Genomic DNA, 13,971 nt, shown 5'->3' with positions numbered 1-13,971 from the left:
AAAACAACAATGTGGTACTACCACACACTTATTAGAATGGCTAAAATCCAAAATACCGACAACACCAAATGCTGACAAGGGTGGAGCAACAGACACTCCCATTCATTGTTGATGGGAATGCAAAATGGTACAGCCAGTTTGCAAGACAGTTTGGCAAAACTAAACATACTCGTAGAATATGATCCAGCAATCCTGATTCTAGGTATTTACCCAAATTAGTTGAAAATTTATGTCCACATAAAACCCTACACAAAAATGCTTATAGCAGCTTTATTATTAATTTATTATTAATTAATATATTAATATATTATTAATTAATTATAATTAATTAATAGGAAGCAACCAAGATGTCCTTCAGTGGGCAAATAAACTGTGATGCATCCATACAATAGAATATTATTCACTGATAAGAAGAAATGAACTATCAAGTCATGAAAAGACATGGAGGAATCTTAAATGCATATTGTTAAGTCAAAGAAGCCAGTCTAAAAAGGCTACATTGTGTATGATTCCAACTATATGACATTCTGGAAAAGGCAAAGCTATGTAGACAGTAAAAGGTCAGTGGCTGCCAGGGGTTGGGAAGCATAGAGGATATTTCAGACAGTGAAACTGTTCTGTATGACACTGTAATGGTAGATACATAATTTTATGCATTTGGCAAAATCTATAGAATGTACAACACAAAGAGTGAATTCTATGTAAACTATGGATTCTAGCGAATAATAATGTGTCAGTATTGGTTCATCAATTGTAACAAACATACCACATAATGCAAGATGTTAATAATGGGGGAAACTATGGGGTGTGGGGTGGGACATATATGGGAACTCTCTATACTTTCTATTAAATTTTTCTGTAAACCTAAAACCTGTCTAAGGAATAAAGTCTATTAATTAAGTATAAAAACTCTTTTAAAATGATAAACATCATGTATTTAGAACAGTATCTAGCACATGACAAGTGCTATATAAATATTTATTATGTACAAATGAATAAATGTGGAGCCGGGATGCCTCCAGTCGGACTCCAGAATCAGAGTTTCATTCCCTGGACACTTGCACTGAGAGAATGTCTTCCACGAGTTATTCTGGAACTCTTCTGTTATTCTCAAACCCTTCATCCTGTTTATTTACTTCCAGCTGCTATCAGAACCTGTGCAATCTAAAGTGACTGTGCTTATTTGCGTGTTTACTGTCTGCCCCCCACTAGCTGGTGGGTCCCATGAGCTCAAGGTCACGCTGTTGTGCTCACCTCTGTCTCCCCAGCGAGGTGAGGTCTCCCAGCATGCGGCGGTGCTGGGCTGGGTGGTGCGGGAGAGTGATCTATGTGGCCCAGGAGGGGTGGGTGGGGCAGAAGTGCACTCAGCAGGGGTGAACAGCATGCTAAGTGTCCTGACAGGGGATGCCTAGATGCTGGGGACGGGGGTGGGGAAGAGCAGGCGCTTAAATCTGGTGGAGCTCAGGAACACACTGGCTAATACAGGGGCCTGGAACTGAAGTTCATTTACTTGTCAGAGAAGGTTCTGGGAGGGGGGACAGCACGGGCAAAGGCTTGAAAGTGCAACACAGAGCAAGGCCTGTGACTGGAATCCTGAGGTGTTTAGAGTGTCCAGAGCGACCAAAGGCATTCGAGGTAGGTGTGGTCTGAGGGGAGGAGAGAACAGACCACAGAGATCTTTGATCACCTCTCCCCCAAGCGTAAGCTTTCTCTCTCACTGGGGGTTCTGGAGCAAACAGCCCCTCGAGGAGAAGTTAGGACCCCTTAGCCCCTGAGTCTGACAGAGGAGGGTCTGAGGGAAATCAACTGACAGTTTAGCGATGTTTGGTGGAAAAATGACAATAAACCGACAGGGCTGTGGGTCGACAAATCAAAGGTTCTGCTACCATGGCAACAGAATGACAGGGCAACCCTAAAATTAGAGGAGAAACGAGGATCAGGCCAGGAAAGGTTCAGAGAGAAATCTCCGCAGATACTTGGAGGGAAACACAGAGACAAGGTGTGGGGAACTCGAGCCAGGGATGTGGCTCTCCTCCAGCCACCCCCCTTCAAAAGTCTGGATGCCGCGGGCAGGACCCCCTTCCTTCCCAGGCTCAGTTTCCTCATCTACACAGAGAAGCACTTCCGTGGCATCCGGCTGCTCCTCAGTTTGAGAACCATTCCCTGGAAGGTCTGGAATGGGCTTGGGTTGTACGCGCGGAGCCATGGAGAGCAGCAGTACTTACTACAGAGAGCAAGGAAGAAAGGTAAGGTGGGTGGTAGCAAACTGTCCCTCATACTTATGGTCTGCACAAGGTCTACCTCCTGTAAACGGTCCAGGGGGACAGGCTTCCTGGATTTATTTTCAGAGTCGGCCGACTCTAGCCCTGCAGCCTCTCCCACCACAGCCAGATCCCAGGGGATCCTGTGCATGCTCCGCCCCGATCTTAACCTTGAGCGGAGGTGACAGTGCCCTGCCTCGCCGGCTGCCATTGGGCTCAGCATCAACCCAGTGGGGTCTGCTCTCTGCCCCTCCGCCCCAGCTCCAGGTCCTCCCATGGGCTCCGCCTGACTCGCCTTTTCTCCTTCCCTGATATCCTGGGTGCTCAGTCTGCCTGTTACCTATTTTTAGGCTTCGCCTGCAAAATGTGAAAACACTTCTTTGCCCAACCCACTTCACAGACCAGTGACCAAGGGTCTGTGAATACACCTGAAAACTACGAAGTGCTGTCGTGTATTGAAAGGCAGGGTGGGGGAGTGGGTGAGACAATAGTTGGTGGTGTTGCCACTAACCTGCTAGGTGACCTTGGGTGCCTTATATAATCTCTCTGGGTTTCTGTTTCCTCATCATTAACATGGAGTTCAGGATAGCACCTATTCCACGGAGTTATTGTGAGGATTCAGTGAATTAACACACACATCTAGCTACCAGCATCACCACTGTTATTACTGTTATTAGCATTATTGCTTGTGATTATCATCACCCCAGGCTCTCCGTAGCCAGGGGGCCCGGTTAGCCAATAACAACCTTTCCTCCTGTTGATAGCCTGTCTGGATTTCCAAATCCTGGTGGTGGGTGGTGAATTCCCCTGGGATGGAGTTGGGGGCAGGTCTGCTCCTTCGTCAACTGTGCAGATGAGTGATGACCAGATGTCACCTCCCCTCTAGCCACAGTCCGTCTGCACGAGTGACCTCAGCTGAGCTCCTGCCCCCTTGGCCCATGGGCACAGCCAGCGCAGGTCTGTCCTCTGCCAGGTCTGATTGTGCCTGTCTGGAGTCCCGCTTCCTCCCAGGATGGACACGTAAGGCAGTGAGATGGAGGCGCACAGCCTTAAATCCTTCCCCTAAATCTGCGCTGTCAGGAAACAGCGTTCTCTGCCACTGCTCCGACTGCATAGCTTCTTACCGGGCTGAGCGAACCCTCTGCCTGTCTCGAGACAAACGAGGCCTGGCATCTTATTTGCTAGAAAACCCTTCTTGTCCAGAAGGATAAAAACCTCTGTCCTCAACGCATAAAATGACTGTTTCCAGGTTAGTTTTATTGATAAAATTCACACTAAATCCCACAAAAAGATTTCCCTAATAGTGCAGTGAGAGAACTGGAGAAAACTCCAGTTTTCTCAGTAGAATCTGCTACCGTGTAGGGAAATCGTACTGTACAGCCACTGCCGTTCAGCTGGCTCTTTCCGACAAAGGCATGTTTAACACTTCTAGGAGAAAGTCGACAAAACCACAACTTCCCTAATCTTGAACTTCTCTAACTGGAGCATCCTAGGAAGACCAGTGTGAGTTAAGAGCAAGGCCCAACGCAAGACTACTAAAATATATATTTAACGGTACTTTTATGTAAGGTTCTTCTTTTTGGCAACACATCACTTTGAAGATCCTCTAGTAACTAGAAGGAGCTATCAGAGTGTTTATTCCCTCCTAGCACTCCTTAGGGAACTCACTTTAAAGGAGAGATTAAAAATGCAATGTAATTTCTAGGCTGATGGATCATGTAAATGGGGGCTTCTACAATGTGTAGAGAATATACTGGTTTAAACGACCCAACATTTCCCCTTAATTCTGCGTATATTAATACACCTAGACAAACTCTTTCACCATTTTTTTCCAGGAGTGAAGACCTTATACTTGGCCCTCCTGAAATAATATATGTCTCAAATGGAAGGAAACGGAAATAATGAGACATTCCTGATAGGGAATGTGGACCCCCGTGGACCTATGATGATTTCCCCGTAACCACCTCGATTTCTTCTCAAGAAGTGCACCTGGGGCAGTAAAGGAGATGTGCTGCCTTGCTGTCCCCTGGGGGGCTGGGAGCAGCATAGGCCTCCCTCCCGCTGGTGCCAGGTGCTTACCTCCATGCTGTACCTCTCCACCGTCCTTCTCAGGGGGTCCACAGCCTGCCAGCAAATCAGGATGCACAGGTCAATCAGCAGCATGCCCCCAACGATCACGAGCAGTTTCTGGTCCTTGATGATCTGCAGAGAGGGCAGGGGCAGAAGGGACGTGAGAGAGCTTCCCAAACAGCAGCCGAGGGGCCAGGTCAGGTGGGTGACTGAATGGCGTCACCCCCAGTTTGAAAATTTCCTCTGACTCCCCATCGCCCACAGGATAAATCCAGCCAAGCTCCTTTGCTTGGCATTCAAGGCCTTTCATGAGCTTGGCTTGTCCATGCCCCAAACACACACATATACTTAGTCAAATTTGAGGACTCCCAGGTTCTGGCCCTGCTGTGATTTTCACCCCAGGCCTTTGTGGGTGCTGGCTCTTTTGTCTGGAACACTCTCTTCTTTCTATGTGGCAAATAATCCTTAGAGACCCAGATTCATTTCTCCTCCTCCACGAAGCCTTCCTAACTCCCAAAGCAGAACTAACTACTCCCATAGCACTCTGTTCCCATACTTAATCATACTTAATACATTCAATACTTATAATTATGAATAGTAATAGTAGTAACTACAAGAAGGAGAATAAATACAAATGCTAACATTTAGTGAACACTTACACTGTGCCTACCTCTAGGTTGATTGTTTTACATACAGCATCTCATACAATGGCAGATACTATTATTATTCCCAATTTTCAGATGAAGAAACTGAGGCTAGTGCTGGCGGCCAAGTAACTTGCTCAGTGGAATATAGATACTAAGAGGTGAAGCCTAGATTGGAACCAAGCTCCTCCTCTCTCCAGAGTGCACACCCTCAAACATTTACAGCACCTACCACGCTCTACAGTGACCAGATGCTATATTAAGTTGTATATACATCTGCCCTCCTCAGTAAACTGGAGAACCCCTGACAAAAAGGAAGCCTGTTTTATTTATTTGTTTGCCCTCAGCACCTAGCAGGGCCTGGCATGCAGTCGATACTTAGAAGTTTGCCTGGTTGAATTGAGATGAAGGAATATATAAAGAAGAAATATAATTCCCATCCCACTTTGCAGCTTGGGGTATCTTTATTACACTGTGAAGTTCCCACCCCACTTTATGTCCGTTTGATGGGCATTGGCCTGGGGACAATTGCTGTCAGGGGCAAAGCTAACCTGTATTTCACTCACTGCACATTTATGTGTCCTCACCCCCCCCGCCCCAATGCCAAACAAAAGCTAATGTGATGAAGTAGTTCTAGAAAAGACTATAGAAAAATAAACAAAACTGAAGCAGAAGCTTAAGAAATATCGCCAGGTCTGGCTTTTAATGATTAAAGCCATCCTTAAAGGAGTAACAGACACTCAAGAGACTTCTCTGTGGCCAAACTGTGAAAAGAACAAGAAAGTACTGCTGAGTTACTGCCAAAGAGATCAAATCCACTAAGACCACTTTACCTGGGGGTGGGGCACTGGCAAAGCCCCCTCTGAGATTTTTCAGAAGCATTCAGTGCACCGCTGATAGCTTGCAGAAACCTGGTTTAACCCTTGCCCTCAGGGGAACCAGGCAGCTCCCTGTTAGCCTTGAGAAATTGTGCCAAAAGGAAGAAATGCCTGAGGAGCTTAGGACTTGGAGGACAGGCTGGAAGGGGCCTCCCTGCTTGATGCTCACCCAGGGCTGTTTGAGCCCCAGGCATTTGTACACACTGTACCTGACCCCTGGAAGTTCTTTCCCCCACCTTTCTGCTGGTGCCATCCTACCCTGATTTCAAGATTGAGCCTGAGCAGCTGCTCCTCTGTGAATCCGGGCGTGCCCTGCATGGGGCCCATGCTGCAACTGTGTTCCTATCAGAACCGAGGCAGTGACCATCCAGTCTCCCCTCTGTGCCCTGGTGCCTTGTGCAGGGGCTGGCTCTCAAACTTTCTTGAGGAACGTGTGGAGAATGAATGAGCTCTCAGGAAAAGGCCAGGGGAAAGTGGTGCTGTTGAGCAAGTTCAAGGTCACTGTCTCCTGCCTAGGGCTCAGGTTCTACTTCCTATAAGGCACCACCTGCCGCAGGTTCCTATCCTTTCCCAGGCATTTGTAGGTGCTGGTTCTTTCGTCTGAAACACCCTGTTCTTTCTGTGAGAGGCTCTGTGTGGCTGGGTGTGCATGGGGTTGGTTGGGGGTGGCTGGAAACAGGGCTAGCTGGAGGGAGAGAGCCTGCATGACATGTGATGGAGCCTCATGTGGGACCACTGGAGGTTTAAGCATCTTTAAGCATCAGCGTGATGGGGAGCTCTGCAGCATTAAGGGGTGAACCTGAGGCGGGATCCTGCAGTAGGAGGCCAGTTAGGAGCTGGGGCCATTGTCCTGATGAGGAAGGAGGAGGCCTGATCCAGAGCAGTGACTACCAGACGGACAGGAGGATGCAGATGCCACAAACACCGGGCAGGCAGAGTTGCGGGCCTCAGCCTCTCAGTCCTCTCCCCCTCCCCAAACTTCCCCAACCAGCAAGTGCCAGCACCTCCAGGTCCCTCCCTCTCTGCCAAGTCTTTCCCATGAGACATAAGGGGTACTACTCTCCCCATAGTCTAACTCCCAGGAGGCAGTGAACTTGAACTTGCTCAGCAGTACCACTTTCTCCTGGCCTCCTCCTGAGAGCTCATGCATACAGGAGTACGGACCACCTTACACTCCAGCACACCACACCTCAGGTCTGTTGGGACTGCACAGTCTACACTGGACAAGAAGTAGTACATTGAAGGGCAGGGCTGAGAAACATGGGTTGGGGCCACCCTCAGTGAGCCCCTACAGGGGAGAGACCTCCCTTCTGAGTGGATGCCGCACCTCTCCTGCTGCTGCCTGAATGGGGAAGGCACGCATGCGGCACAGAAGATGAGCATCAGAATTTCTCTCTGGTAAATATGAGAGTCAAGTCCTCCCAATTTTAAGGCTCAAGTATGAAGTGTGAGGTGGCAGAGTGGCAGTGGAAAGACAGGACCTGGGATTATGTGGACCTGGACTGGAGTCCTGGCTCCATCCCTTGTGACCTGGGTGTGACCCTAACAAATCACTTCCTCTCTCATTCTGCATTTCTGATTTGTAAAATGGCAGGGAGTGGGGAGGCTCATGTAATATCCCTAAGTATGGTGCAAAAAAAGAACACAGTTGTGGATCTAGAAGACCTCACTCTAATCCCAGCTCTTGTGAAATGTCATCTTGATCAAGCTGTATGACTCTGTTAGGCTTATTTCCTCCTCTAAAAGTGACGCCAGTGAGCTCTAAGCTGCAGAGTTGGTATAAGAGTGAAATGAGATGATGTATGGAAAGCACCTAGCACAACATCTGGCTCAGAGAAGATGCTCAACGAATGGGCTGTGTGGCTACCATTACTTGGATTTTGAGAATGCATGGTTCTGTGTTTATGTGGAGGACAGTGACATCTAGGGGCAAAGTGTGATACTGCACCTCAGCTCCGCTAGACTCAGGGCTAATCATCGCACAGATGGACCCAAGGTGGGAAGATCCTGAGAGTAACAGGAGAAGACATGTCTAATTTCCTTTTGGTACCATTTCCAAAGCCTGGCACTTGACCATTGTTTGTGACTAAATGGATTTAGTCTAAGTAGTTATGGATCACATTTGATTTATTAATCACAGGAACATTTATTGAGTGCCTACTCTGAATCAGGTTCTTTTCTAGGCACTAGGGCTGCAGCAGTGAGCAAAACATAAATATCCTACATTCATAGAGCATGCATGATAGGGGGAGACTAATAATGAATATTATACAAATACCCCATACGTACACACAATACAATGCTAAAGAGAGGTGACAAAATAATCTTCTAAAAAAGATCTAAAAATTTAAATTTAAAAAATAGCACTGACCTAATCATACAAAGTCTGAGCACCATAGAATACTAGAATTAGGCAAGGCCATGTCTTTAGTCTCACCTCAGCTTCCCTGACTTCCTTTCTTATTTTTCAGCTTTCTCTTCAAAAGCTGCACAAACTTTCCTTGGTTATGTCAGTGCACATTGATGCCATGAAACTCAGTTCTCTCTCTGAGGCTAGGAGGTTACTTGTGCTCCATTCTCACTGAGTGAGAGATGAGAGTGAAGGCACCCAGAAACGATTAAGCACCCAGTTCTGGCAACAGATCTGAGTTTGAATCTTACTAACTAGCTGGGAGACCTTGGTAAGTTTCCTCACCCGTCTGAGCCAGTTTCCTCAGCTACACAATGGGGGACGATGACCACACAAACCACTAGATTACCAGAGCCTGGCTTACAATTACTGTTCAACAGATGTTAGCTATTACTATTAAACATCACTTCCCATGGTTGTTTAGAGCAGAGATCAGCAAACTACGAATTTGGCTCACTGTTTGTCTTTGTAAATAAAGTTTTATTGGAACACAGTCATATCTATTTGTTTATGTGTTTTCTTCTGGCTACTTTCGTTCTACAATAGCAGAGTTGAGTGGCTGTGACAGAGACTGTATGGCCTGCAAAGCCTAACATATTTACTATCTGACTCTTACAGGAAAAGTTGGCTAACAACTTCTTTTGGGAAAACGGCATTTCTTTATTTCTTCAAAAAACTTCAGATATTTTGACTGATTCAGACTGGCCTTCTACTAGGACCAGCTTATTGCCTACTTCCAGGGACACCATTCCAGAGGGAATACAGTGTGAATGGTGCCCCCTGGAGTTGTACAACCAGCGGCCCTGCCTTCCTGCCATCACTCAGATGACGGACACTCTCTTGGCATTTTCCTGAAGCTGAGCCTGGATGAAGGTCTGAGAGGATGGCCCTATGTTATTATTTGCAACCGTATCAAGTCATATATGTAGTGAAGTTTCTTTGTCCTTAAAAAACATCTGCCCCCAAAACAGATCTCGTCTCTGAGTTACCGCTCTAGTCTCAACGTTCCAATTTGGTCCTACTAAGAGTAAGAGGCAAAATAAAGACTGTGGTAGTGGGCTTCCCTAGTGGCACAGTGGTTAAGAATCCGCCTGCCAATGCAGGAGACACAGGTTCAAGACCTGGTCCAGGAAGATCCCACACGCCTCAGAGCAACTAAGCCCGTGAGCCACAACTGCTGAGCTGCACTCTAGAGCCACAATTACTGAAGCCCGTGCGCCTAGAGCCCGTGCTCTGCAACAAGAGAAGCCACTGCAATAGAAGCCCGCACACCGCAACTAGAGAAATCCTGAGCGCAGCAACGAAGACCCAACACAGACAAAAATAAATAAATTAAAAAAAAAAAAGACTGTGGTAGTGAGGCTTCTCAATTCAGGATTTTACGATTGATACTATAAAAATACTGAATTTAGAAGCATTAAGTCACCACATGTCAATACTTCCTTTAATAGCCTTCTTTTTCTTTAATGTCTTTCAAAATGTAGCCATATGGGGTGAAGTTTGTGTATGTGTGTTTGGGGAGGGTGTGACATGGTGGGTGGAGGGAAGATGAGGTGGGAGACAGGGAAGGAAGAAAAGGGTAAAAAGACTGAAAAAGAAGTGTGAGATTGCATTTTCAGATTTAGGTAAATCTTGTATATGTGTCAGTAAAAAAAAGATTAAGGGCTTCCCTGGTGGCGGAGTGGCTAAGAATCCGCCTGCCAGTGCAGGGGACACGGGTTTGAGCCCTGGTCTGGGAAGATCCCACATGCCGCGGAGCAACTAAGCTCATGTGCCACAACTACTGAAGCCGGCGCGCCTAGAGCCCGTGCTCCACAACAAGAGAAGCCACCGCAATCAGAAGCCCGCGCACCCCAAGGAAGAGTAGCCCCCATTCACCGCAACTAGAGAAAACCCGTGCACGGTAACAAAGACCCAATGCAGCCAAAAGTAAATAAGTGAAATAAGTAAATTTTTAAAAGTGCATAAGAAAAAACATTAAAAATAAATTAAGAGGCTCACTTTAAAAAAAGTTTAAACTTAAAAAAAACCAATAAAACAAAACAATGACAATAAAAACCAACCTTGGCTATGTAAAATGCTGGAGTCATGGAGCATTCAATCCCAGCTTTGACCTGCGACTGCCACAACCCTTTAAAAACAATCTGGTTCCCAACTTGAGTTTTTGATCTGTGAAAGGTATAAATTTCTCTTCTATACCCTTAACTTCCTCTAATTTGGCTGATAAATGATACTCAGCTGTAGCGCCACAAGGCTTTTCCTGGAATAACTGTAAAGGCTAGAGCAAAAACTGTCTCACACTGGAAAGTTGTATTCATCTGGCCTAAATCATTTTCACGACAGACTAAACTGGTGACCAAATCTTGTATTCAAAGCCTTTGGCAGTTTCTCAGACAGGCCCCTCCCTGGACTCCTGGTCCCACCACCTGCCTGGGCTCTCACTTTGCCCAGACCCCCGGGGTGGGGAGAGTCCCCTTGTCCCCTTGTCCCAGGTAGCCCAGCAGCTGTGGCCACATCACAGCCCCAACTCCCGTGGCGCTTTCAGACAACTGAACTCCTGAAGTCTTCCCTGGCATGTTTTGTCAATTGTTGCCAGACAATCTGAGTGTTCTTGCTTAGTGATCACATGAGTAATAGAAAATAAAGGCCAGTTCTCCATTGCCAATAATAATATGCATGAATTACATATTGACACAAAGAAACTAACACTGTGATTCTTCAAAACCAGGATGGACTTGTCATAAATGGCAGAGCCACAGAGCAGGAGGGGCCCAAGAAGTCACGTGGTGCCTGTCAAACTTTGGCTTGCATCAGCTTTGCCAGGAGGGCTGGTGGAAACACACGTTCCTGGGCTCCAGGAACCTGATTCTTAGGGCTGGGGGTGCTGAGAAACTGAATTTCTAACAAGCTCCCAGGTGATGCCAACAATGCTGCTGGTACAGCTTGCACTCTGAGTAGCCCTGATCTAGAGCAGAGGTTTTCCACTCTGGCTGTATATTAGTATCACCTGGGGAGGTCTAGTAACTCCTAATGCTCAGCTCTAGCCAGGGAGGTGTGGGCTGGGCTGGGTTACTTCTTGTAGTTTTCAAAAGCTCCCATTTGATTGTAATGTGCAGCCAGGTCTGAGAAGGACCAGGTGGCCAGGCTCCTCATCTTACAGACAGAAGGGAGTTGTCACAAATGCTCCTGAGGCCCAGTGAGAGGAAGGCCTTCCAGGTGAGCACAGGCAATGGGTGGCAGAGCCAAGCTCTTTCCTCCCTCTAAACGCAGCCCATAGTTGTCCTAAGGTGGTCCGGTGTGGGGCAGGGGGTGGAGAAGGGAGGACACCCCCCCCCATCTGGAGAGCAGCTCCCTGGCAGTAAAGGGGCAGGCAGTGAGGCTGACGAGTGAGAGGTGCCACTGGGCACCAGGCAGAATCACAGCTCAGGAGACAATGCCATTTCAATACTTCCCCATTTTACAGATAAGGAAACAGAGGCCCTGAAAGATGAAGAGGTTTGCTGAAAGACCCATGGCGGGTCAGCAGTGAAGCAGGGAGTAGAAGCCTGCTCTCCTGCTGTGTCTGCTGGCCCTACCACCTCGGGCTCACTTGCTGTCTGCCACAGGCGTGATGGCTTATGACCCAGGTAATCGGATGGCAAATGCAAGTTTGGGATGAAGAACTGGAACAATAGGCACCACGTTCCAGAGTGGGATGAGATCACAGTGCAGGATTTTCAGAGGAGATGTCTGTAAATGGGTTATACACACATCAGGGGTTTAAAAAGTGTGTGTGTGGGGGTGGGTAGAGTTGAATCAAGAAGAGAATTTTTGGAAAGATGAGTCATGATGCTATCTCACCTCATTCCCAGGTGAGACGATGGGGGGTATGCTTCCTCCTTGACCTCAAATCAAGAGGGAGGCTTAAGGAGAGCACTCAGATGGCTTGATTGCTAGGGCTCCCTGCAGCCTGGGGGACCTGGTGAGCTGATGCCTCACTCCTGCCTGAGAAACCCACGGGAGGATGACAGGCCAGTTGCTCCATGGATGGAGCGGAAGAGGGGAAGTGGCTACAGTGGGATCAGCCACAATACTTGAGTTTGTAGGAGCGAAGGATGTGTGAGTGCTTCCTGAGCACCAGGTGTGGGCCCTGGGCCAGGTAGAGCTGTGTGGCCTGCCCAAGGCAAGCTGGAGGGGCGGGCCCAGGAGTGGGGGACTGCCATATGTCTGTGGAAGGAGTCACAAATGGCCAACGGGGGGAGTATTTCACCCATGTCGGGGGCACTCCAGGAGAGTAAATCCCAGTAATGGGGGCTTTGAAAATTCCACAAAAGGACTCCATGAGAGCCTAAAGGGTGTGCTTAACCAATGCCAGGCCCAGCAAGATGGATGCAGCTCCTGGCAAGTGAGGTCTTTCCTGCCCCTTCCACCACTCGAAGCCCCAACTCTGGAGGGTTCAGAAACCTTGGGAATGGGATGGGGAAAAAACTCAGTCTGGCAAAAGAGAGAAGCAGCCCATCCGCACCCCTTCTCCCAGAGCAGGTGACTGGCTGCTTCAGGCCAAGCTGGGGAAGGAAGAGGCGATGCCTTTGAAGGCAGTTTGAGGTTCTGAATATTATGATGGACTCCACATATTAGCTGTTGACCAGAGGACCTTCAAAGTCATGAGACTTGCCCGAATTTTTATCTAGGAGCAAGGGAAGAAGAGTGCCAGCCATCGGGAGAGTTAAAAAGGACAGTGCGGGGAAAGTTTCTCTATGACTACATCCTAAGAGTCAAGCTTAATCAACATGATGGTTACAGCCAACCACAGAGGTGGCAACTGCTTTCCTCCCACACGAAGGAAGGGCTCCTGTCCTCTAAGGGCCTCTTTGAAAATGGAAGCATTAAATCAGGCCCCTGCCCTGTTTCACTCTCCTCTTTCAAGGGCTCCCCACTGCCCCCAAGTTAAAGTTCAGGTTCCTTACCGTGGCTCCTGCCTTCCCCTGTGGCTGCCTCTTGTACCCTTTCCCCATGAACCCCTCAGCCATGTGAACACACCCCTCCCCTCCCCAGGCCTCCGTGCACACAGTTCCCTCTGGGAGAGGGAAAACTCCCCAGCCTCTGCTTCCCACTCACCCTCCAGGTTTTAGCATAGGTGTCACTTCCTACACCAAGCCTTCCCTGGGTGCTATACCCCAGTATCCCTCATATGCACCCAACCAGCCCTTATCACCTTGCATCGTGAACGCTTTGTTAGCTGTCTGATGTCCCCAGGAGGCTGAAGGTGTTGGGGGCTGGGGTGGGGAGGGGCAGAGGGTTGTGTTTAGCTTGAATCCCCAGCAAATAGCCCAGTGCCTGGCATACAGTAGGTGCCTCATAAATCTTTTAAAAATAAATACTAAATGAACACTGCAAACACCCTGCAACAGAAGGAGGCATTACCTTCTTCTTCATTTTCACATTTTTGAAGATGGCGTGGACCCTCCATGTCTTTGCGAACATTGCCCCAAAGGCGGTCGTGTAGCCCACGGTGAGAATCCAGGTCCTGACCTAGAGGCCATGAGAAAACAGAGGCATTAACATCTCCCGGGGGACGGACTTCATCATTTAGGAGAGTGTCCCAACAGGGGGACTCTAGATGGGGACAGATGCTCTACTTTACATACTGTAGAGTTTTACTAGCATCAACAGTCCTTCAATCACATTTCAATCTGATAGACGCTTAGTTCTATTGGCCACTTGCCAGA

The 13,971-nt window shown here is 48.0% G+C and overlaps 1 protein-coding gene across 1 annotated transcript in view; it reads right to left on the bottom strand.

Moving 5' to 3' along the window:
* Positions 1-13,971, bottom strand: part of GABBR2 (gamma-aminobutyric acid type B receptor subunit 2) — a 360,010-nt gene that overhangs the window by 47,653 nt on the left and 298,386 nt on the right. Inside the window, exons 12-13 of the mRNA XM_061201103.1 lie at positions 13,667-13,774; positions 4,341-4,463 (exon numbers count right to left, since the gene is read on the bottom strand). Of these exons, the coding sequence (XP_061057086.1) occupies positions 4,341-4,463; positions 13,667-13,774 (231 nt within the window). The remainder of the gene's footprint in view (positions 1-4,340; positions 4,464-13,666; positions 13,775-13,971) is intronic.

This window comes from Eubalaena glacialis, chromosome 9, assembly GCF_028564815.1.
Source record: "Eubalaena glacialis isolate mEubGla1 chromosome 9, mEubGla1.1.hap2.+ XY, whole genome shotgun sequence".
Taxonomy (NCBI): domain Eukaryota; kingdom Metazoa; phylum Chordata; class Mammalia; order Artiodactyla; family Balaenidae; genus Eubalaena; species Eubalaena glacialis.
Note: the sequence above shows the minus strand (reverse complement) of the source record. Positions and strands in the feature narration are given on the sequence as shown.